We start from the raw sequence: 21,602 nt of genomic DNA, 5'->3' as shown, positions 1-21,602 counted from the left end.
CGATCTCCTGACCTCGTGATCCACCCGCCTCGGCCTCCCAAAGTGCTGGGATTACAGGCATGAGCCACCGCGCCCAGCCGGAGTTTCGCTCTTATTGCAATGGCATGATCTTTGGCTCACCACAGTCTCCACCTCCCAGGTTCAAGTGATTTTCCTGCCTCAGCCTCCCGAGTAGCTGGGATTACAGACATGTGCCACCATGCCCAGCTAATTTTGTATCTTTAGTAGAGATGTGGTTTCTCCATGTTGGTCAGGCTGGTCTCGAACTCCTGACTTCAGGTGATCCGTCCACCTCAGCCTCCTAAAGTGCTGGGATTACAGGCATAAGCCTACCGCACCCAGCCAACCTTTTTTATTTTTTTGAGATGGAGTCTCACTCTGTTGCTTAGGCTGGAGTGCAGTGGCATGATCTCAGCTCACTGCAACCTCCTCCTGGGTTCAAGTGACTCTCCTGCCTCAGCCTCCCAAGTAGCTGGGATTACAGGTGTGCACCACCACGCCTGGCTAATTTTTGTATTTTTAGTAGAGATGGGGTTTCACTATGTTGGTCAGGCTGTTCTCGAACTCCTGGCCTCAAGCAATCTGCCTGCTTCCGCCTCCCAAAGTGCTGGGATTGCAGGCAATAGACCTTATTTTTTAATTTTTTTGAGGGTCTCGCTCTGTTGCCCAGGCTGGAGAACAGTGGCGCAATCATAGCTTCCTGTAACCTTGACCTCTTGGGCTCAAGTGATCTCCTGCCTCAGCCTCCCGAGTAGCAGGGACTACAGGTGGCGTCACCAAGCTTGGCTTTTTTTTTTTTTTTTTTGAGACGGAGTCTTGTTCTGTTGCCCAGGCTGGAGTGCAATGGTACGATCTTGGCTCACTGCAACCTCCTCCTCCCACCGGGTTCCAGCAATTCTCCTGCCTCAGCCTCTGGAGTAGCTGGGATTACAGGTGTGCTCCACCATGTCCGGCTAATTTTTGTATTTTTAGTAGAGATGGGGTTTCACCATGTTGGCCAGGCTGGTCTTGAACTCCTGACCTCAAGTGATCTGCCCACCTTGGCCTCCCAAAGTGCTAGGATTACAGGTGTGAGCCACCATGCCCAGCACTTTTGTATTTTTTGTAGAGATTGGGTTTCATCATGTTGTCCTGGTTGGTCTCAACACCTGGACTCAAGAGACCCATTCGAGGCCAGGCGCGGTGGCTCACGCTTGTAATTCAAGCACTTTGGGAGGCTGAGGCGGCGGTTAATGAGGTCAGGAGATCGAGACCATCCTGGCTAACACGGTGAAACCCCATCTCAACTAAAAATACAAAAAATTAGCCAGGCGTGGTGGTGGGCGCCTGTAGTCCCAGCTACTTGGGAGGCTGAGGCAGGAGAATGGGGTGAACCTGGGAGGCGGAGCAGCCTCCCAAAGTGCTGGGATTACAGGCATGAGGCCAATGCTTGGCTAACAAATTTTTTTTTTTTGTAAAGACGGGGGTCTTTTTATGTTGCCCAGGCCAGTCTCGAACTCTTGGACTCAAGTGATCCTACAGCCTCAGCCTCCCAAAGTGCTGGGATTAGATTACATCTGTGAACCCCGGCACCCAGCCTTGGCTATAGACCTCTTGCCTCTCCCTTGACCACAGTCCCCAGTCCCTGAGGTTCCACCTCCCCTGTCTTATGCTTGCCTCAGCTCTCTTAGGAGCTGTGGGATCCCCACACAGAAAGCTTGCTTCACGTTCTCTCACCCACCTTCCCTCCTGAGGTCAGAGCTGTCTGTTTTCTCATTGGTGGCCCCTCGTCTTCTGAAGAGGGCTTGTCTTCCTCATCAGACCTGACCCTGACAGCAAGGGCTGTTTTCTGCTTAGATCGGGGAAGGCCTGTGTCTCCCCCTCAAACATAGGGTTCCCTAGGGGGCCCCACCTCAACTCCACAGCTATGGCTGGCTCCTTCGGTCCCTATGCCCATCCATTGAGGCTGGGGCCACTGTTTCTGCTGCCCTGATGCCACCCTTGGGGTTGCTCTTGCTGAGGGAGCTGTGCGGCCCTGAGGGGTGGGTCTCTGGCCTCCCTTAGGAAGCCCCTCCCCTGGAAGGCCAAAGCCTCCTTCCTTCTGCTGCTCTTCTAGCTCTTCAGCCGATTCTCCCAAATTTTCCTGCACAAGGGCCAAGTTGGGGATGCAGGGCCAAGACCTTGTCTCCGCAACTCCAGGTAAGGGAGGGGTGCTGGTTGCCCCCAGCCCTGGGGTGATACCATGGGCAGTGATTCCTGCCAGTGGAGGCCGTCCAGGCCTGGTGCCCAGCCTTAAGGCCTACAGCACAGACCATGCTAGTCAAGGGGGTAGGATTCAGGTCTCCAGGCTGGGGTCCCAATCCTGCCTCCCCCACGAACTGGCTGTGTGACCTTGAGCAAGGCCACTGGCCTCTCTGGGCCTTGGTTTCCTCATCCATGACACAGGGGTTAGAAAACCACCCCCCTCACAGTGCTCCTCTCGGGGCTGATGGCTGAGCTGCCCGTGCTTGGAGCAGCGTCTGGCGCATGAAAGGGGCTCAGTCACCCTGGGCTCACGCCGTCCAAGGCGCCAAGGAACAAACCAGCTCCCTGGTCCTTGCCCAGGACCCCAGGCCTCTCTATGGCTTGGGGGCCTCGGGGTCCTCTCTCTACCCAGCGCAGAGAGAACCTGTGGAGGGGTGGCAGCAGGGGAAGTGCCTAGCATTTGGACAGGAAGTTCATCCTGCTTCCTCTTAGATGCCAGCCCAGGGTCCAAGGACCGTTCTTCACATCTGCATAGCTCTCCCGGGAAACCTCATGCTCCTCCTTCTCAGGTGTCCAAGTGGCCCCTCTTTTAATCTCTGAAGCTCTCAGGCTTCACCAAGGGAGGAGTTGGGGGCACCTGGGGCACCAGGATCCCAGGCACACTCATCCTTTGGGAGGCTTGTGGGGCACAAATACAGTCACACCCATAAGGGCCCAAGTGCCACTTCTCCTCCACAAAAGGGATCCTCCTGGAGCTCAGGTGAGGGCCCTTGGGAGGGGGTCTGGGACAGGGGGTCTCACAGTGCCCCTCAGCAGCTTCATCCACAAATGCACACCCGAGATGAGGACACCAGTTACCAAGGGACACTGCCAGGTGGGAATTAGTGAGAATAAGCCTTATGTAAGTTTAGGAGGGAGGCCTCACAGGCATGTGTGCCTGTGGGTAATATGTTATTTGTTGAGACAATGTGCCAAGCTCTGTGCCACATACCTCACAAACACATCTGACTTCATTCTTAGGACTTCCTAGCGAGGTAGCAACTATGATTACCTCCATTTCTTGTATTTGTTTATTTATTTTTGAGACAGAGTCTCGCCCTGTTGCCCAGGCTGGAGTGCAGTGGCGCAATCTCGGCTCACTGCAACCTCTGCCTTCTGGGTTCAAGTGATTCCCCTGCCTCAGCCTCCCGAGTAGCTGGGATTATAGGTGTGACACCATGCCCGGCTAACTTTTGTATTTTTAGTAGAGATGGGGCTTCACTATGTTGGCCAGGCTGGTCTCGAACTCCTGACCTCAAATGATCCGCCCGCCTCGGCCTCCCAAAGTGCAGGGATTACAGGCGTGAGCCACCGTGCCCAGCCTAGATTACCTCCATTTTTTAGATCAAGAAAACAGTTTGAGCTGGGCACAGCTGCAACTCCCCTGGGAAGGGGAGCCAAGGTCCAGAATGAGGAGGAGTGCTCGGGTATACAGCACTCCTGCTGGTGGCAGGATAGGGAAGGACATAAAAGATTTGCTTGCTGTCACAGTATTTTATTATAGGAAAGGGTCCCGAAATCATCTCATCCAAGCCCCTTACTTAAAGATGAGGAAACTGAGGCCCGAGTAATAAAGGCATTTTTCTGAGGTCACAGTGAGTTGGAGGCAGCTAGCTCCTGCATTCCACCCAGCAGAAGGGAGTTGGGATGGAGCTACCAATCAGTCACATCTGCCGAGAAGTGAAAGGCTCAGTGAGAAGAGGCGAGAACAAAGGGCTGGGGACCTAGTTTGAGGAAAGCAGTTAGGGCTGGAGGGCTCTTCAGGTGTCTCGGAGCTGACTCAGGGAAGACGGCAAGGCCTGTGCTGAATGAATGAACGAGGGAATGGGCAATGGTGAGGAAGGGCAGGGGGACAGGAGAACCAGGCCACTGAGGGACTGCTGGGACTAAGGGAGCCAGGCTTCAAGGAGGAAAGAAAGGAGAAAAGGAACCAACTTTGGTCACCAGTAGCATGTCCATCACCTTGGAATAGATGATCTTAGTGGAATGCCTCAGGCAGAGCTACCCAGGAAGGAAGTGTGGAAGGGAAGGAGGTGAAGAGGAGGCGGTAGGTATAGACCGCAGGAAGGAGCCAGAGAACAGAAGGTGGGAGCCTTCAAGTATTTGAAGTTGATTTACTGAATTAACTCAAGTGTCTTCCAGGAGAGGAGCATGGCATTTTGGGGCAGAGGGGAGAGGTGGCAAGTCTGAGAAGGAAACCAACAAGGGTGGTTGGCTAGGTGGGCTGGAGGGCCAGGGACAGACAGCGTGACTTGTGGAGGGAGGACACCTCTTCAGAAAGAAACGGCAACATGTTGAAAAGGGACTGACTACAAGATGAGGCAGTGCCCACTGGGTCTGGGTCAAAGTCATCTGGTGTGGGACGGAGATGTGGAAAGGGGGCTGGAGTGGAAAGGAGTCTGAGCAGTGCTCACACCAAGGAGCCACTGCGAGACCTCATTCACATCAAGCAGCACCCATCCATCCTGGGTCAAGTCTCAGGTGTTCTGGGTTCACCTCTAACCTGAGTCTACAGCCAGGAAGCCGCAATGGAGAAATGGCTGAGGAGTGTTCCAGCCTTGAGGTTTGGCCTGGCAGAGATGTCCAAGGTCATGATCACTGAGATAGGAGGGGAAGGCAAGGGTACACGGATGTGAGGTTTGGGGGATGGGTCCTGGGCAGCTGACAATGAGGGCACCCAAACCCGGCACCACGGGCTTTGTGTGAGCAGCAGGTAAAGGTATCAAAGTCTGAGACAGGGGCGAGGGGAAACTTCCCCATGCAGAGGGGTGGTGTCATGGGGAATGGGGCAACCCCATGTCACAAAAGGAAAGGGACGAACCCAGCAGCGCCCAGACATAAGCCGCAGTCTGGCTTCAGGGAAGAGGAGTGGGCCCTTAACAGGAATGTCTTGGGAGGGAGAGGGGCATGTCCTCTGCAGGCAATCACTCCCAGGCAGCAGAGCCAAGTAAGTGACCAGATGAGACCGGGTAAAGGAGGCTGGGCAGGGATAGAGGCAGCCCTGCTCCCTGGAGCCGTTGGGCAAGGCCAGCAGGAGGGTTGTGGCACTCACACGTGTGACTTGCAGGAGGTCCCATCCCACCATCTAGTGATTCTGTCCATTGCTGCTGGCCCACAGCCCTGCCTTGGGTCACTGGAGGGCAGATCAAGGACCGACATATGGCATTCCAGCCCAATCTCTTTGCTATTTGTTATTAACAAATTTATTTACATTTCCGGAACCAAAATTAATTGTAAAATTTAACAGGAAGGGGGTAACATGACCTCTAAGGTGGGCTGTACACATAGTTGCTCTATTTCCAAACTAATAACTTGAGTCCTCACCCATAGCTGGGCCCCCCCTTCTTCCTTTGAAAGGAGACACAGAATAGCACCAGGCTTCCAGGAGCTTCAACATTTAAAGAGACAACTCTTTAAATGCACGGACGCAGAGAAGGGTGAGAAGAACCACGGTACAAACTGTAATGAAAGAAAAAGTGGCCAGAGAATCGATAGCAAACCCATTTCTGTCTCCAGATTAATGGCTTCGCTGCCAGAAATGGGGGGAGGTCCTTGGGGAAGGAGAGGAGGGAGCGAGGGAGGAGGGTGATGTGGAAGTTGGCAAGTGACACACTGGCCCCGGAACAGCTGAACTTCGGGCAGGCAGCTCAAGCTGAGGAGGCAGAGAAGGGCCGAGAGGGGTCCCAGAGGGGGCTCTGGCCACATCCTGGGCTCAGGGGAAAGGTCAGTGCTGGGCCCCAACTAAGTGCCTGGGGGAGGGAACTCTGTGAGTGGTGCAGCCCAAGCCCCTCCTCTGCTTCATATGTTCCTGAGGATCTGTGTGCGGGAGCGTGGGGGGCTGGGGGAGGGGACCAACACAGGCATTTCGGAAAGCAGGAGCAGCCACATGCTGGTGGGAAAGGAGGCCGGGGTTGGGGGTGGAGCACACCAACAGCTAACCCGCAGCTCTGCAGAGAGGCAAGGGCCTGCGGAGGGCCAGGAAGCCGGGCCAGGACTCCTGCTGCCCCAGCTCCTTTGTGGTCCCTCCCCATGCCAACTTCGCCTCTGCCTCCTAGCGTGGGAGGCCAGCCTCAGCTGGGCAAGCCCACTGTAGACTCTGCCTGGTCAGGAACATGGCAGGAGGTGGGGGTAGGAGAGGGCAGCCCCCAGCCCAGATTCTCTCCCAAGGACCTGGCCAGTGGGAGGGCTGGCTCTGTCGGCTCCATGGAGCTAAGCGTGACAGCTGCTTGCTAGACTTCAAAGGCCAGGCCCGGGCCTCCTTCTGGCTCTTTTGGGGAAGTCCTGGGGTTCTGCCCCTCCTGCGTCCTGGTCAGCCCTGGCCGGGTGTGCAGCACCCAGCAGAGGAATAATTTGTATCTGTGGCCCTTCAATCTGAAGCTGCCTGGCCCTGTGAAGAGCCAAGCACCTTGGGGACTCATAGGAGCAGCTCTCTGCCAGCATGGGGCTGGGGCTGGGGCTGGGGTTGGGACCAGGGCTGGGAGACAGGGAGACAGGGCACCTGGAGAGGCTGGGGGGCCCAGAGGCATCAGAAACAGCTGGCTCCTGCACTGGCTGGCAGGGGCTGCAGGAGGGAGGTAGACCTGCTCTCTACAGGTGCTCCTGAGGGCTGCACACTGGTAGCTGAGTACAGGGGAGCTGATGGCCGGCCTGGAGCTGTGGGGCAGCTGGGGAGCTGGCCAGCCTCCTGGGATACAGGGCCAGTGGCTGTACACTCAGAATCCTCAGGCCCTGGGGGCCACCCTTCCCCCAGCCAGGGGGGCTTTGTGGCCCAGAACTCTGCTGGTCTGTCTGTGGGCTGCCAGGGGAAGGGGTCTGGGAGAGAGAGGCAGGTCTGTGAGTGGCACAAGGGCTGGAGGGAGGCAAGGAGCCTGGATTCATGGCCTGGAAGGGGAAGAGAGGGAAGGCGCTTGCCACTAGTTGTCCTGGTGCCGCAGGGGTTGGGGGCTATTGGGACAAAAAATGAAGCCTGTGGCCAGGAGGCCCCCACTCTCTTCTCAGCACTGCCACTGGGGAACTGAACCTTCCGCTTGTGGCCAACAAGGGCCAGATCTGGGCCAGAGGAAAGTTCCATAAAACCAGAGCTAGGCAGGAGGCATTGGCAAGCAGGGCTCCTGGACACTGGTGTCCCTGGGGGGTCCACAAACACATCAACTGACCCCCCCAGGTCCTGGCAGCTTGCTGTAGGTCCAGGTACCTCACCAGTCCCTGCACATTCAGCTGGTGCCTGCGTGCTGTCCACTGTCCCATCCTGCTCTGGGATACCTGATGCCTGGCAGCTGTCTTCTTTCCTCATCCTGGGAGATGCTGCCCTGGGATGGGAGGGCTGATGGGGGTGCAGAGTCTCAGGACAGAGAGGGTCACAGTCAGAAGCTGGGGAACCTGACCACCTGTTGGGACAGAAACACCCAGTGAGCTGCAGGTTTCAACTTCACAGCAGGCCTGGGCCAGGGCTGAGGGCACAGGGAGAGCTGCCACAGCTGGTGGTTCATGTGCCGAGAGAGCTGCCTTCTCTGAGGCCCTGTGTCAAAGTCCTCCTGTTTGGGTCTGAACATGGGGCAGCAGCCAGCACTGTGTGCACTTCTCTTGGCTCTGCGGCCTGTGGTTGGGGCCGGCCAGAGGAATAGGTTAGAGGCTATTCCATTTCATGACTTCACAGAGGAGGCTGTGCCCTTTGGCAGCTGAAGAAAGCAGCGCAGTGCCTGGCTGTGCAAGTTGAGCTTGAGATGGAGATTTGGGGTGAGGTGAAGCCACAGCCCCAGGTGGGAGAGGGTCTGCCTTGCTGGCAGCAAGGGGAAGCGGGGCTCAGAGGGCCCTGGAATTCCCACCAAACCCCATGCAGTTCTTCTTTCTGGGGGTGACTTCTACAGAGGAAGAAAGACTTTGCTTTTCACCTATCTAGGAGAGGCCCAAGCACTACCCCCCGCTCCCTGGCCAGAACTGCTTATCGTCCACATCAAAGCCCGTGGGGTAGGAAGGGAGTCACAGTCTGGTCTGGGTCTAGTCTTCATCAACTGAAGTCACAGATGGAGGTCTTTTTATTTTTTTTGGCCACCCCCAAAACAAACAGGACTGAGGATGAGGGGAAAGGAAGGTGAGAAAAGAGGAAAACATCACAGTCTGGTCCCAGCAGCCACCAACCTGAGGGTCTCTTTCCACCCAGAGGGCAACAGAGGAGAGTGCGGATGCAGTTGTGCCTGCCAGTGTGGCACTCACCCGGGGAGGCCAGCCTGGAAAGGGATGTCTGGAAAGCTGTGGCTGAGCTGGGCAATGATCCTGTCCACTTCTGCATATAGATGGGCTTCCAGGGCAAAGCTCTGGTGCTGGGCACTCTGAAGATGCTGCCGGAGCGGGGAGAGGAGCACAGGGCATTAGATGAGGCCTGGGGGGAGGGGGACACGGAAGCTGACCTCCCAGCCCATGCTCTGGCCCTGGAGGACAGCCATAGCAGCGTAGAAATTGCATAGGAAGGACTCATCCCCAGTGAGCAGGCTCCCTCAGGGTACTCTGGGAGCAGCTGCTTAGTGGGGAAGGAGCTCACCACATGGAGCTCCTCGAAGGCCTCTTGACAGCACTCGCAGTAGCCTTTCTTCCTCCTGGGCATGGTGCGGGCAGCTGATTGAGGGTTTGGCTCTCCATCCTTGGATTCTCTGCGGAGGGTACATAGTGCGGCAAAGTGGTTACTGCTGGGGCCCTTGGGGGAGGAGCCACTACTTAGGGCCTGGGGCCTAGGTCAGGGAGGGGAAGGACCAAGACGGCCAAGGGGCTGGGCAGGCACCGGCAGGCAGGCCTTCCCTGAGCTTGGTACCAATCATCTAAGAATGGCAAGAGGGGAACAAGGAAGAAGACGTCTGGAGACCTCCCTGTGGGCAGCCTGTCTTATCTCTGTCCTTCTCTCTCTTTTTTTTTTTTTAAGACAGAGTCTAGCTTAGTCACCCAGGCTGGAGTGCAGTGGTGCGATCTTGGCTCACTGCAACCTTCACCTCCTGGGCTCAAGCCATTCTCCTGCCTCAGCCTCCCGAGTAGCTGGGATTACAGGCACCCGCCACCATGCCCAGCTAATTTTTGTATTTTCAGTAGGGATGAGGTTTCACCATGTTGGCCAGGCTGGTCTCAAACTCCTGACCTCAGGTGATCCACCTGCCTCAGCCTCCCAAAGTGCTGGGATTACAGGTGTGAGCCATCGCGCCAGCCATCTCCGTCCTTCTCTTAAACCACAGGTGAGGATGGGATGGTGATGGCAGCAGCAAGAATCCCTTGTAGGAATTCCAACTCTGTGCTCAAACCTACACCCACATTCATGAGACCTGAAAGATGAAAGGGAAAAGGTCTCAACCACAGTGAAGGGACTGCTCTTCTTTTCCACCTGAATGTCTCCCCAGCTTGGTTCAGTCTGTCCCTTCTCTCATGCTGCCTTGGATCTCTCACAGCTGTCCTCACTGTCCGATAGGACTTTCAAACCTTCCTCAAACCTGACTTTTTTTTTTTTTTTTTTTTTGAGATGGAGTCCCGCTCTGTCAACCAGGCTGGAGTGCAGTAGCACGATTTCAGCTCACTGCAACCTCCACCTCCTGGGTTCAAGTGATTCTCTTGTCTCAGCCTCCCGAATAGCTGGGATTACAGGAACATACCACCATGCCTGGCTAATTTTTTTTTTTTTTTTTTTTTTTTTATTAGAGACAGGGTTTCACCATGTTGGCCAGGCTGGTCTCAAACTCCTGACCTCAGGTGATCCACCCAACTCAGCTTCCCAAAATGCTGGGATTACAGGACTGAGCCACCACATCCGGCCAAGCCTGACTTCTTATCTGAATATCAGCCCCATATTTCTTACAACCAAAGGGCATTTCTATCTGGCCATCCAGTAAACTCGACAAGTCCAAAACACTCCTTTTAAAGACTTCCTAAGTATGACACAAAACCCAGAAGATATACAGAAAAACTCATAAATTCAACTATATACAACTTTTTTTTTTTTTTTTTTTTTTTTTTTTTTTTTTTTGAGACGGAGTCTTGCTCTTTCGCCCAGGCTGGAGTGCAGTGGCGCAATCGCGGCTCACTGCAAGCTCCGCGTCCCGGGTTCACGCCATTCTCCTGCCTCAGCCTCTCCGAGTAGCTGGGACTACAGGCGCCCGCCACCACGCCCGGCTAATTTTTTGTATTTTTTAGTAGAGACGGGGTTTCACCGTGGTCTCGATCTCCTGACCTTGTGATCCGCCCGCCTCGGCCTCCCAAAGTGCTGGGATTACAAGCGTGAGCCACCGCGCCCGGCCATATACAACTTTAAAATATGTATGCATGGCAAAGAATCATTAGCAAATGATATGGTTAGGCTTTGTGTCCCCACCCAAATCTCATATTGAATTGTAATCCCTATAATCCCCAAGTGTCAATGGAGAGACCAGGTGGAGGTAACTGAATCATGGGGGTGGTTTCCCCCATGCTGTTCTCGTGACAGTTCTCATGAGATGTGATGGTTTTGTAAGGGGCTCTTCCCCCTTCACTCAGCACTTCTCCTTCTGCCACCTTGTGCAGAAGGTGCCTTGCTTCCCCTTTGCCTTCCACTGTGATTGTAAGTTTCCTGAGGCCTCCCCAGCCATGCTGAACTGTGAGTCTATGAAACCTCTTTCCTTTATAAATTACCCAGTCTCAGACAGGTCTGTATAGCAGTACGAAAATGGACTAATACAGCAAAGTTAAACGCCACAAACTTGGGGTTTTGTTGTCTTTTAAAAGTATTTACAACTTCTCTGCTCAGGGAGGCTTAGGAAAAAAATATATATATTGATTTATTTACAACTGCCAGGTACGGTGGCTCACACTTATAATCCCTGCACTTTGGGAAGTCAAGATGGGAGGATCACTTGGGTTCAGGAGTTCGAGACCAGCCTGGGCAACATGGTGAAACCCCACCTCTACAAAAAATATAAAAATTAGCCAGGTGTGGTGGTACGCACCTGTACTCCCAGTTACTTGGGAGGCTGAGATGGGAGGATTGCCTGAGCCTGGGAGGTGGAGGTTGCAGTGAGCAGAGAAAATAAAATATTTACAACTAATAACAAAGAGCTCATTTTTCTAATATGAGAAGGGCTCCTTACAAATTATTAAAGTGATCAATAACCCAAATAAAAAATGAGCAAATTATATAAAGAAGGTTCACATAAAAAGAGATTCAAACAACCAAACATATGCAAACATACTTAGCCTCATTCATAGTAAGAAAAAACAAAAATTGGCCGGGCGCGGTGGCTCACGCTTGTAATCCCAGCACTTTGGGAGGCTGAGGCGGGCGGATCATGAGGTCAGGAGATCGAGACCACGGTGAAACCCTGTCTCTACTAAAAATACAAAAAAATTAGTCAGGCGTGGTGGTGGGCGCCTGTAGTCCCAGCTACTCGGAGAGGCTGAGGCAGGAGAATGGCGTGAACCCAGGAGGCGGAGCTTGCAGTGAGCCGAGATTGCGCCACTGTACTCCAACCTGGGCAACACAGTGAGACTCCATCTCAAAAAAAAAGAAAAAAAAGAAAAAACAAAAATTATAATTATACTGAGATACGGTTTTTAATCTGTTGTACTGGAAGTCAACTTATCTGCCAGTCACAGCATGAGGCAAGGGGATGGGAAACAGCCTCTCGCATGCAGTGCAGGTAAACATATAAGTTGGTATCCCTTCCATGAAAAGCCATTTGGCTGAATTTATCAAAATTATAAATGCATATATATTTTGATCCAATATTTCTATCTTTAGGAATTTATTCCACAAACATACTTGAACAATTGCAAATTTACTCTGAGCATGATTTTCATTGGAGCTAATTTAAGCAACCATGAATAATAGACTGGTTAAATAAAATACAGTAAATACATTCCATACAATGGCATAATGGATACCCTGCAGCCGTAAAAGGGAATGCAATTTTTTTTTTTTTTTTTTTTTGAGACAGGGTCTACTCTGTCACCCAAGCTGTTGTGCAGATTCACCACCTTGGCTCACTGCAACCTCCGCTTCCCATGCTTAAGCAATTCCCCAGCTTCAGTCTCCCGAGTAGCTGAGACTACACGCTTGCACCACCATGCCTGGCTAATTTTTATATTTTTAATAGAGGTGGGGTTTCGCCATGTTGCTCAGGCTGGTCTCAAACTCGTGAGCTCAAGTGATCCACCTGCCTCAGCCTCCCAAAGTGCTGGGATTACAAGTATAAGCCACTGTGTCTGGCCAGATTTTTTAAAAATATAAAAATAGAGATGGGAGTCTCATTATGTTGCCCAGGCTGGTCTCGAACTCCTGGGCTCAAAGTGATCCTTCCCCCTTGGCCTCCCAAAGTGCTGGGATTATAGGCTTGGTCTATCTCCAGAGATAGTTCATGGATATACAAGTATATGTGTATCTTTCGTTCCCTCTTCTTACATAAAGAATCATATAGGCTTGGCATGGTGGCTCACGCCTGTAATCCCAGCACTTTGGGAGGCTGAGGTGGGTGGATCACGAGGTCAGGAGTTCGGGACCAGTTGGCCAACATAGTGAAACCCCATCTCTACTAAAAACACAAAAAATTAGCCGGGCGAGGTGGTGTGCGCTGTAATCCCAACCACTCGGGAAGCTGAGGGAGGAGAATCGGGTGAACCTGGGAGGCGGAGGTTGCAGTGAGCAGAGATCACGCCACTGCACTCCTGCCTAGGCAACAGTGCAAGACTCATTCTCAAAAAAAAAAAAAAAAAGAATCATATAGTATTGACTATGCTGGATGTTACTTGCTTTTTCTTTTCATGCCACCCCAGGCTGCACTCTCCATTTGGCAGGGGTGAGGCACCACTCAGATCTCCTCCAGCCTCTACCCCTGGGAGGAAGGTTGCACCAGTGAGGGGACAGAACTGGAGGCTGGGTGTGGAATATAGACTTTTCACATTAAACCATTTGTAACATAAATTTTAAACTTTTTAAATTAAAAAATTTTTAAACTTTAAAATATAATGACTTCAAAAATGTAAAAATTTAAACACTTCTTCCTACACATATTTTCCACATACACACACACACACACACACACACACACACACAGACACACGCCTGGAACTTTGATGTCCCACCAGGGCCAACCCCCTGCCTAGGCTCCTCACATGCAGATACCAAAGCTTCATTGCTTCATCTTTCCTTTACAGCCTCTTAGCTCCTCTGTGATCCCAAGGCCATCCCAGGCCTAGCATCACTGCCAGCGCCAAGCCTGGGCTACCTTCTGACTGGCTCTCCCTGGTATCCCTTGTATTGGGACTTAACCTCACCTCTTTCTCTCCTTGCTCCCACTTCATCTACTGCCACATTCCCTTAATTTTTTCCCTCCTATTTGTACTATTTTCTGACCCACAGCCTTTGTCAGCTGATGGAAACCACAGACCCTCCTTGGCCCCAGGAACTCCAGGGCTGAGAGTCTGCTCTGTTCTCTCCTGGTCTATAACCCCATAGCCCAGAGGTTAGAAAGGGTCTGAGAAGGCATCTCACCCATCACCTGAGCTGAATTCCTTCTCTACTTTGGTTAATGAGGGTTCAAATTCTCAAATATCTGCAGAGTAGAAACATTAACAAGCCCACAAGCCATGAGCCATGTAATGCAGTGATCTTCTCCCCCACCCCGCCCCTTAGTTATTCCTGATGTTTGGCCCAACCAGTTTAAACTTTGATATTCACTAAAATCACCTGACAGCTTGTAAAATGCAGCTTTTGGGGCTCCATCATCAGAGATTTTGATTCTATAGATATGGGGTGGAGTTCAGGAACCTGCATCAGGGTTTCACTCTGTCACCCAGGCTGGAGTGCAGTGGCACAATCATAGCTTACTGCAACCTTGAACTCCTGGGCTCAAATGATCATCCTGCCTTAGCCATCTGAGTAAGTGGGACTATAGGCACTTGTCATCACGCTTGACTAATTTTTTTTTTTTTTTTTTTTTTTTGAGAAGGAGTCTCGATCCATTGCCCAGGCTGGAGTGCAGTGGCGCAATCTCAGCTCACTACAACCTCTGCCTGCCGGTTTCAAGTGATTCTCCTACCTCAGCCTCCCAAGTAGCTGGGATTACAGGTGTGCGCCACCATGCCCAGCTAATTTTTTTTTTTTGCATTTTTAGTAAAGACGGAGTTTCACCATATTGGCCAGGCTTGTCTTAAACTCCTGACCTGAAGTGATCTGCCCACCTTAGCCTCCCAAAGTGCTGGAATTACGGGCATGAGCCACTCTGCCTGACTCATAACTTTTTACATTTTTATTTTTATTTTTTTGTAGAGGTAGGGTCTTGCTATGTTTGTGTGCCCAAGTTGGTCTCAAACTCCTGGCCTCACGTGATCCTCCCACTTTGGCATCTCAAAGTGCTGAGATTACAGGCATCAGCCACTGTGCCCAGCTAGAACTTCTATTTTTTTTTTTTATTAATTTTTTTGCATACAAAAACAATAAACATTTTCTAAAAATACATACAAACAAAAAGATGCATATCAAACATATTAGAACTTCTATTTTTAATGAGACCGCAGGGGACTCTGATGATGGTGGTCTATAGATATGAGTTTGAGAAAGCGGTCTATTGTCCTCTGTGTATACTCGGTAAACCCTGCCGAGTGAGGTAACTGCCGGGTGCACCATGTCTGGTTGCAATGGTCCATGATCTGGGGGAAACAGTGCAGGCCAGGGGTTCTGGGCGGACAGGGTAAGAGTGCTGTGTCTCAGCAGTGAATTAACAAATAAGTCTTCTTTGACCCTTAAGGAGAAGGGGGTGCCCTTCACAGCCCTGGCACCTCCCTTTCTTCTTCAAGTTAAATTCTTCAGTACGGATGAAGAACACAAAATAAAATGGATGAACGCTCCTAGTCTCTCTTCTCTGGGCTACGTTCCCAGAATAGACTTTGCCTAAGGAGCAAACACATGGCCATTCCCAAATCTGACCAGCAGGCCCCCGATGGGGAGGATTTTGGCCTGTAACCAGCCCTCGGTACTCAGGAACCAGAAAGACCCACCTGGTATGGTGCATGCTGCCCAGGGTCGTCGGGGCCTCAAAGGGACTTGCATCTTTGGGTCCAAGAAAAGAAATTTCAGGAAAGGATTTAAATTGATGATGGAAAGGACGAAACTTCCTGCAACAGAGAAAACTTCCACTTTGACTACAATGGGGAAGGTAAAGGCTGAGGAGGGGGCCTCGCCCAACGCCCTAGAATTCCAGCCCTGATAAAGTGGACTTTCACCTCCACATCTTTTAAATTCTTTAATAAAACTCATCAGCCTTTCTAGGTTAAATTAATACATATGTTCTCTCTGTCTACTTTTCAAACTCATACCACTGCCTTCCTGGTATCCTGTAAGCACCCTCTGGGCTTATCCTATTTTATATCTAAGGAAATGAAGCCCAAGAGTTCTGTGACTTGCTCAAGGGCTCACAAATAGTTAAGCGGCCAAGGTCAGATCAGAAGCCACATCTCCAGACTCCTGATCTACTTTTCCTCACCTTCCCGTTTTGTTTCTTGACCCTACAACAATCTTTGAGGACTCTAGCCTGGCAGATTCTAAATGGAAGAATGTTTAAACCAGTACAGTTATTTCCCTGTTCTGTGAAGTGTTCTTGCTGGTCCTTAGAACTATCTGAGGGCTGGTGTTCTGAAAGGAGAAGACAGGCACAGTGAAGGTTCTGGATAGTCAGACCTGGACTGAGTGGTTCTGGCAGTGTGCCTCAAATTGCAAACATTCAAGAGACTTGCAGAGACAGAAGTGATCTGTGTATACTTCGCAAACCCTGCCGAGTGAGGTAACTGCCGGGTGCACCATGTTTGGTTGCAATGGTCCATGTTCTGGGGGAAACAGTGCAGGCCAGGGGTTCTCAGGGAGCAGGGTAAGAGTGCTGTACCTCAGCAGTGAATTAACAAATAAGTCTTCTTGGACCCTTAAGGAGAAGGGAGTACCCCTCACAACCCTGGCATGTTTCTTTCTTCTTCAATGACATTTTGTTTCTGCTTAGGGGGCTTGAAACTTGAGGATGGGCAGGCTAATAGGCCTAATAGGCTTTGAACGCACCTGCTTCAAAACAGCACATAAAAAAAATCACAAGTGGCTGGGCACTGCGGCTCCCACCTGTAATTCTAGCACTTTGGGAGGCCGAGGCAGGTGGATCACCTGAGGCCAGTTCGTGACCAGCCTGGCCAACATGGCCAAACCCCGTCTCTACAAAAAATACAAAAATTAGCTGGGCGTGGTGGTGAACACCTTTAGTCCCAGCTACTCGGGAGGCAGAAGAATCGCTTGAATCTGGGAGGCAGGGGTTGCAGTGAGCTGAGATTGTGCCACAGCACTCCAGCCTAGGCGATGGAGTGAGACTCCATCTCAAAAAAAAAATTCACAAGAAATCTCAGCTCTAGTTGGATCTCCTCTCTGGCCTATAATGCCAGGAACACACACATTATGTACCCCACTCTGGTGACAGTGATATACCTGTGCCTGCCATGTGCAGTGCAGATACTGAGGCTGTAACAGTGCCTTTCAGGCATTGCATATGTGTCATGATTACCTACATTTAAATAGGTATGAAGGGACTGGGGATGAACACGCACTCCATCCCACTGGAACTGGAAGATAGCACCTCTGTACCACCCCGTTGTTCTCTCCACTTGCCTTTGGGCCACCAAAGCCAGCGCAGCACTGTCTGCAGGTGCTGAGAAGTGACCCTGGGCTTGTCTGGAAGATGGGCAGGCATGCCAGGCTCCTAAGGCTGGTCTCAGCTGCCCTGCCCTTCCCTGCCTGAGGCACACAGACAATTCTGTCCTCAGTAGTCTCTGCTGGATATACATGGACTTATTTCCTTTAAAAAATTTATTTAGTCTGAAAATGCCTTTTTGGAAAAAAAATCAAAAACAAAAATTTAAATTTTGAGATAATTATAGATCCACATAGACTTTTGATCTTGTACTTACTGAAGATTCAGTGATAACCAACATGGCTGCTAATAGCTCATCAGGTTAACATTGTCAATGGGACCCTCCTGACCCAGGGAAGAAGAGGCCATAATGGTGGACAGACAAGACACAAGACAGGGCAGGCAGGACACCTGGATTCTAGCCTTGGGCTGCAATTTATTAGCAAGGTGGCTGTACACAAGTCCCTTCCTTTCTGACCTCAGTTTTCCCCACTAGGAAGAGATGGGCTCCCCTCATCTTTTTCACCCAGGGCTGTCAGGAGGTAACATGAGCCAGAAAAGGATTTTTCAAAGTGAAACAGAAAGGCTTTATCAAGTACAGGGTGGCCTGACAAGGGAATCCCCAATACCACCCCTAGCACCCTCATTTCAGCCAAGATGATGTCTTGGACTATATTAGCACTGTGACTGGGTAATGAATTGACACGAAATGTCAGCATACACCCAAGGGGAAAGGAGCTGCAATAATGAGCCTGCACGGGACACCATGAGCTCATAGAGCAGAGTATTAAATAGAGGTAATTCACACACAGGATCATTAATCTCTGACTCATCTCCAAGAGGACTATTCACTGTATCATGCCACTCTCAGAGGCTCCTCCTGGTTTGCGTGAGACTTCTCCATGACAGTGGGAGAAAGTGGCTTTTCAGGAAGATGAAGGTGCAGGGTTAAGGGGCTCCATGTCTTCACATTAGCTTGAGGCCCCTGAGCACCCCTCCCTCCTCCCTCCTCTGTGCAGGCCTAGCTGGGGCAAACAGAGAGAGGAGGTCCCACTCACCTGCTTTCATCTTCGATTTTGAGGAACGGTGCCTTCAGTCTGGCCACTGAAAGGGGAAGAATGCACACATTAGCTATCTGTCTGCCCCTGTGCAGGGCCTGCACCACACATGCAGGAAATGCTGAGAGGGGAGGCTCTGCCAAAGCCTAAGAGCCTTGCAAGAGCTGGAAATCATGCCACCCCAGGCTGCGCTCTCCATTCACTCAGATCTCCAGCCTCTACCCGTGGGAGAAAGGTTGCACCAGTGGGGGGATAGGCTGCAGTGTAACTGCAGCCCTAGATGGGCTCTCCCTCAGCAGGACCCAGGAGCTCCTGTGTGTGGATTCTGAAGGCTATCGATCAACCAAAGATGCCACCACTATCAGACATCTGGCTGGTTTGGTGGGAGAAACTCAGCCCCTGATGGTTTCTGCTAAAAGCAGGGTGGGGGTGGTCGTTCCCACAAAGTCCCAGGTCCTTCCTAGACCTCTGCTTCTGGAGCCTCAGGATACTGAGGGGCCTAAGAACACCCAGGCAGAATGCTCCAGGAAGACCCTGGGTTTTTTGGAGGGGAAGCAGAGAGGAAGAGGGATAGTGTTTAGTGGTCTTATTAGCAGGATGGTAGAAAAATATCACAGGTGAAATCTGGTTCCTGAAAAAATAGGGCAAAGGAGTGTTGAGAAGATGAATTTGGAGTCAATTAAGAGACTCACCCCTATTAGATAGTTATTTGCATAGCTTACAAAATCTCTTAGGCATCAGGACCCACAGTGACCAGGAGTCCTGTGGAAGGGGCAGCCAAGGCAGCTGAAATCCTGGGCCCATCTGACAGCCACAAATTCCCCAAAGACGCTGGCACCTTACAGCTCCCAACTGTACTTGAGGCCACCTCAAGCAAAAAGCACCTCAAGCACCCAAGCAAAAAGCAGCCTTTTCTCCTTTAGCAGCAGCTCTCATTAATTACATTTTGGGGACAATTTCTTCTCTTTCTAATTAACTGAGACAGCTATTAAAATCAATTCCCCTGCAGACTTCCTTGAATTTTGAGCATGAGAGAGGTGCCAAGTGACTTTTCTTAGCTCCTCCTTGTGCATGAATAAATGCCACTGAAAGAGCATCTTTGGGAGAAACATCCAGTGGGAGCAACTCTCCTGCTGTCCAAGAGGAACCAGGAGATGGAGTCCATCAGTCTGCCAGTTTGTCAGTTTCACGGAGTTTGGCAGTTCTGAAAACGGTAGGCAGCTGTCAAACTGCCCACCCCCAAACTGCTACTGAATCAGAAGGAAAAGGATGCTGAACCTCAGTCGATGCCCAGGAACAGCCAGAGGACACAGGAGCCAAAGTGTCTGCATGGGGTCTTGGCTGTAAAGGAGAAGCCCCGGCCCAGCAGCTCTGGACTTGCTCTTGGACATGCCTCTCTCGCTCCAGAAACCTGAGGACCAGGCCCTGGAAACACAAAGGGGCAAGATAACCTGGACTCGCTTGCTGCCACAGAAAAGTGAGCAGATGCTGCCACAGAGGGAGTCATGGGGAAGTGTTTAGGGAGGGACGGATTGCAATTAGATGAGGAAAAGCTACCACACTGACCTTTCCGTGTTCTTGACTCTGCTGCTGGACATGTTCCCTAAATGGAAAGGAAAAATAGGCTAAGGATGTGAGGAAGCCACGGGGGTCAAGGAACTGGGCCTGATAAGCCAAGTGGCTGCCAGTCTGTCCCACTTTGCTTCCTGCTATTGAGAGGCCTGCAGAACCAGACTCTCGGGCCTTGAGCTGGAGCAGACCTGGGAAAACAACGGCTCCCTCCTTGGCAACACGATGAATAAGGGGGGCACTCGGTGTGTGAATCTTAATGGCAGCTGACTGTGCAGGGAGTGCAGGACAGTACAGAGAGCAAGAACTCTGGAGTCCCAGAGGCCTGGTGGGAACTTCAGCTCTGCCACCTGCAGTGTGAAGAGTACCCACCAACCTCATCGCATGTTGGCACAGAATAGATACTCACTAAATGGCAGCTTTATTTTCTAGGTACTGATGCTGTTCCAGGTACCCTATAGGACTAGGATAAAGACGACGGCCATTTGCTTTCCTATGTCCTATGTTGTGTACTCTGATTCTGTGGGTCAAAATCAATGTCTAAGCCAAGGTCAAACAAAGCTGATATTAAAAAGTAAATGGTGGCCAGGTGTGGTGGCTCACGCCTGTAATTTCAACATTTTGGTAGGCCAAGGCAGGTGGATTGTTTGAGCTCACAAGTTTGAGACCAGCCTGGGCAGCATAGTAAGACCCTATCTCTAAAAAAAAAAAAAAAAAAAAAAACTAGCCAGGCATGGTGGCACATGCCCGTAGTCCTAGCTACTTGGGAGGCTGAGGTGGGAGGATAGTTTGAGCCCAGGAGGCGGAGGTTGCAGTGAACAGAGATGGTGCCACTGCACTCCAGCCTGGGCGACAGAGCCAGACCTTGTCTCACAAAAAAAGTAAAGTAAAATAAATAAATAAAAGAAAAGAAAAAAGAGTAAATAGATCTTCTGGTGTATACCTGAAAAATAAGTAAATAAATATAAGATAAATGGAATAAAATTAAAAAATCAGCTTTAGCTGGAGGGCCAGGATGATGGTGGATCCATGACCACCTGTGCCTCTGGGCCCTAAGAAGTTCCAGATTCTCCTCTAGGCCACACCTTGAGGGCAAACACAATCCAAAGAAGCCTCTCACATTCCCTTGCGTATCAGCACATTACACCCAAAACTCACTTCACAGCTAGATATCTACAAAACTATTTTTTTTTTCTTTTTTTTGAGACACAGTCGCACTCTGTCGCCCAGGCTGGAGTGCAGTGCTGCGATCTCAGCTCACTGCAACTTCTGTCTCCCGGGTTCAAGCGATTCTCCTGCCTCACCCTCCCAAGTAGCTGGGATTACAGGCATGCGCCACCACACATGGCTAATTTTGTATTTTAGTAGAGACAGGGTTTCACCATGTTGGCCTGATTGGTCTCAAACTCCTGACCTCAAGCGATTCGCCTGCCTCGGTCTCCCAAAGTACTGGGATTACAGGCGTGAGCCACTGTGCCCGGCCTACAAAACTGATTATTAAGTTAAAGTAAAAATGCTGTGCATCTGCATAGAAGGGGGGAATTTTTGACATATTTGCTTCTATGTGCATAGAGTCCTAGAAACTGTTCACACTGTCAGGAAGGGAGGTCAGTGGTTGAGGAGAAGCTGGAGCAGGGAGAGAATTTTTGTTGTATACCCTTTTGAATTTTGAACAACACAAATTTAACAGCAGCAATGACCCCAACACTCCTAGAGGAGAGGGTGTGGAGAGGGTGTCAGTGTCTGAGTGCTCCATCCACTATTTTTTTAAGTTTTTTTTGAGACAGAATTTCGCTCTGTTGCCTAGGCTGGAGTGCAGTGGTGCGATCATGACTCATGGCAACATGTCTCCCGGGTTCAAGATTCTCCTGCCTCAGCCTCCTGAGTAGCTGGGATTACAGGCATGTGCCACCACGCCCAGCTAATTTTTGTATTTTTAGGAGAGTTGGGGTTTCACCACGTTGGCCAGGCTGGTCTTGAACTCCTGACCTCAAGTGATCTGCCGGCCTCGGCCTCCCAAAGTGCTGGGATTACAGGCGTGAGCCACCAT

General features: G+C 51.0%; 1 protein-coding gene across 22 annotated transcripts in view; it reads right to left on the bottom strand.

The window, feature by feature from the left end:
- Nucleotides 1–3,667: 3,667 nt before the first annotated feature.
- Nucleotides 3,668–21,602, bottom strand: part of DBF4B (DBF4B-CDC7 kinase regulatory subunit) — a 53,993-nt gene continuing 36,058 nt past the window's right edge. For 5 of the 22 annotated variants that reach the window (XM_063629163.1, XM_055255909.2, XM_063629168.1 and 2 more), the window contains 6 exons: nt 19,550–19,586; nt 17,984–18,029; nt 15,262–15,378; nt 8,801–8,909; nt 8,476–8,600; nt 5,443–7,649 (listed from right to left, as the gene is read on the bottom strand). In XM_063629163.1, coding sequence (XP_063485233.1) covers nt 6,788–7,649; nt 8,476–8,600; nt 8,801–8,909; nt 15,262–15,378; nt 17,984–18,029; nt 19,550–19,586 — 1,296 coding nt within the window. In that variant the 3' untranslated portion in view covers nt 5,443–6,787. Of the gene's footprint in view, nt 4,067–5,314; nt 5,396–5,442; nt 7,650–8,400; nt 8,601–8,800; nt 8,910–15,261; nt 15,379–17,983; nt 18,030–19,549; nt 19,587–21,602 lie in introns of those variants that run through there. The other 17 variants (XM_063629164.1, XM_055255910.2, XM_063629167.1 and 14 more) reach the window with 8 other exon arrangements.

This window comes from Symphalangus syndactylus, chromosome 20 (genome assembly GCF_028878055.3).
Source record: "Symphalangus syndactylus isolate Jambi chromosome 20, NHGRI_mSymSyn1-v2.1_pri, whole genome shotgun sequence".
NCBI classification, from domain to species: Eukaryota; Metazoa; Chordata; class Mammalia; order Primates; family Hylobatidae; genus Symphalangus; species Symphalangus syndactylus.
Note: the sequence above shows the minus strand (reverse complement) of the source record. Positions and strands in the feature narration are given on the sequence as shown.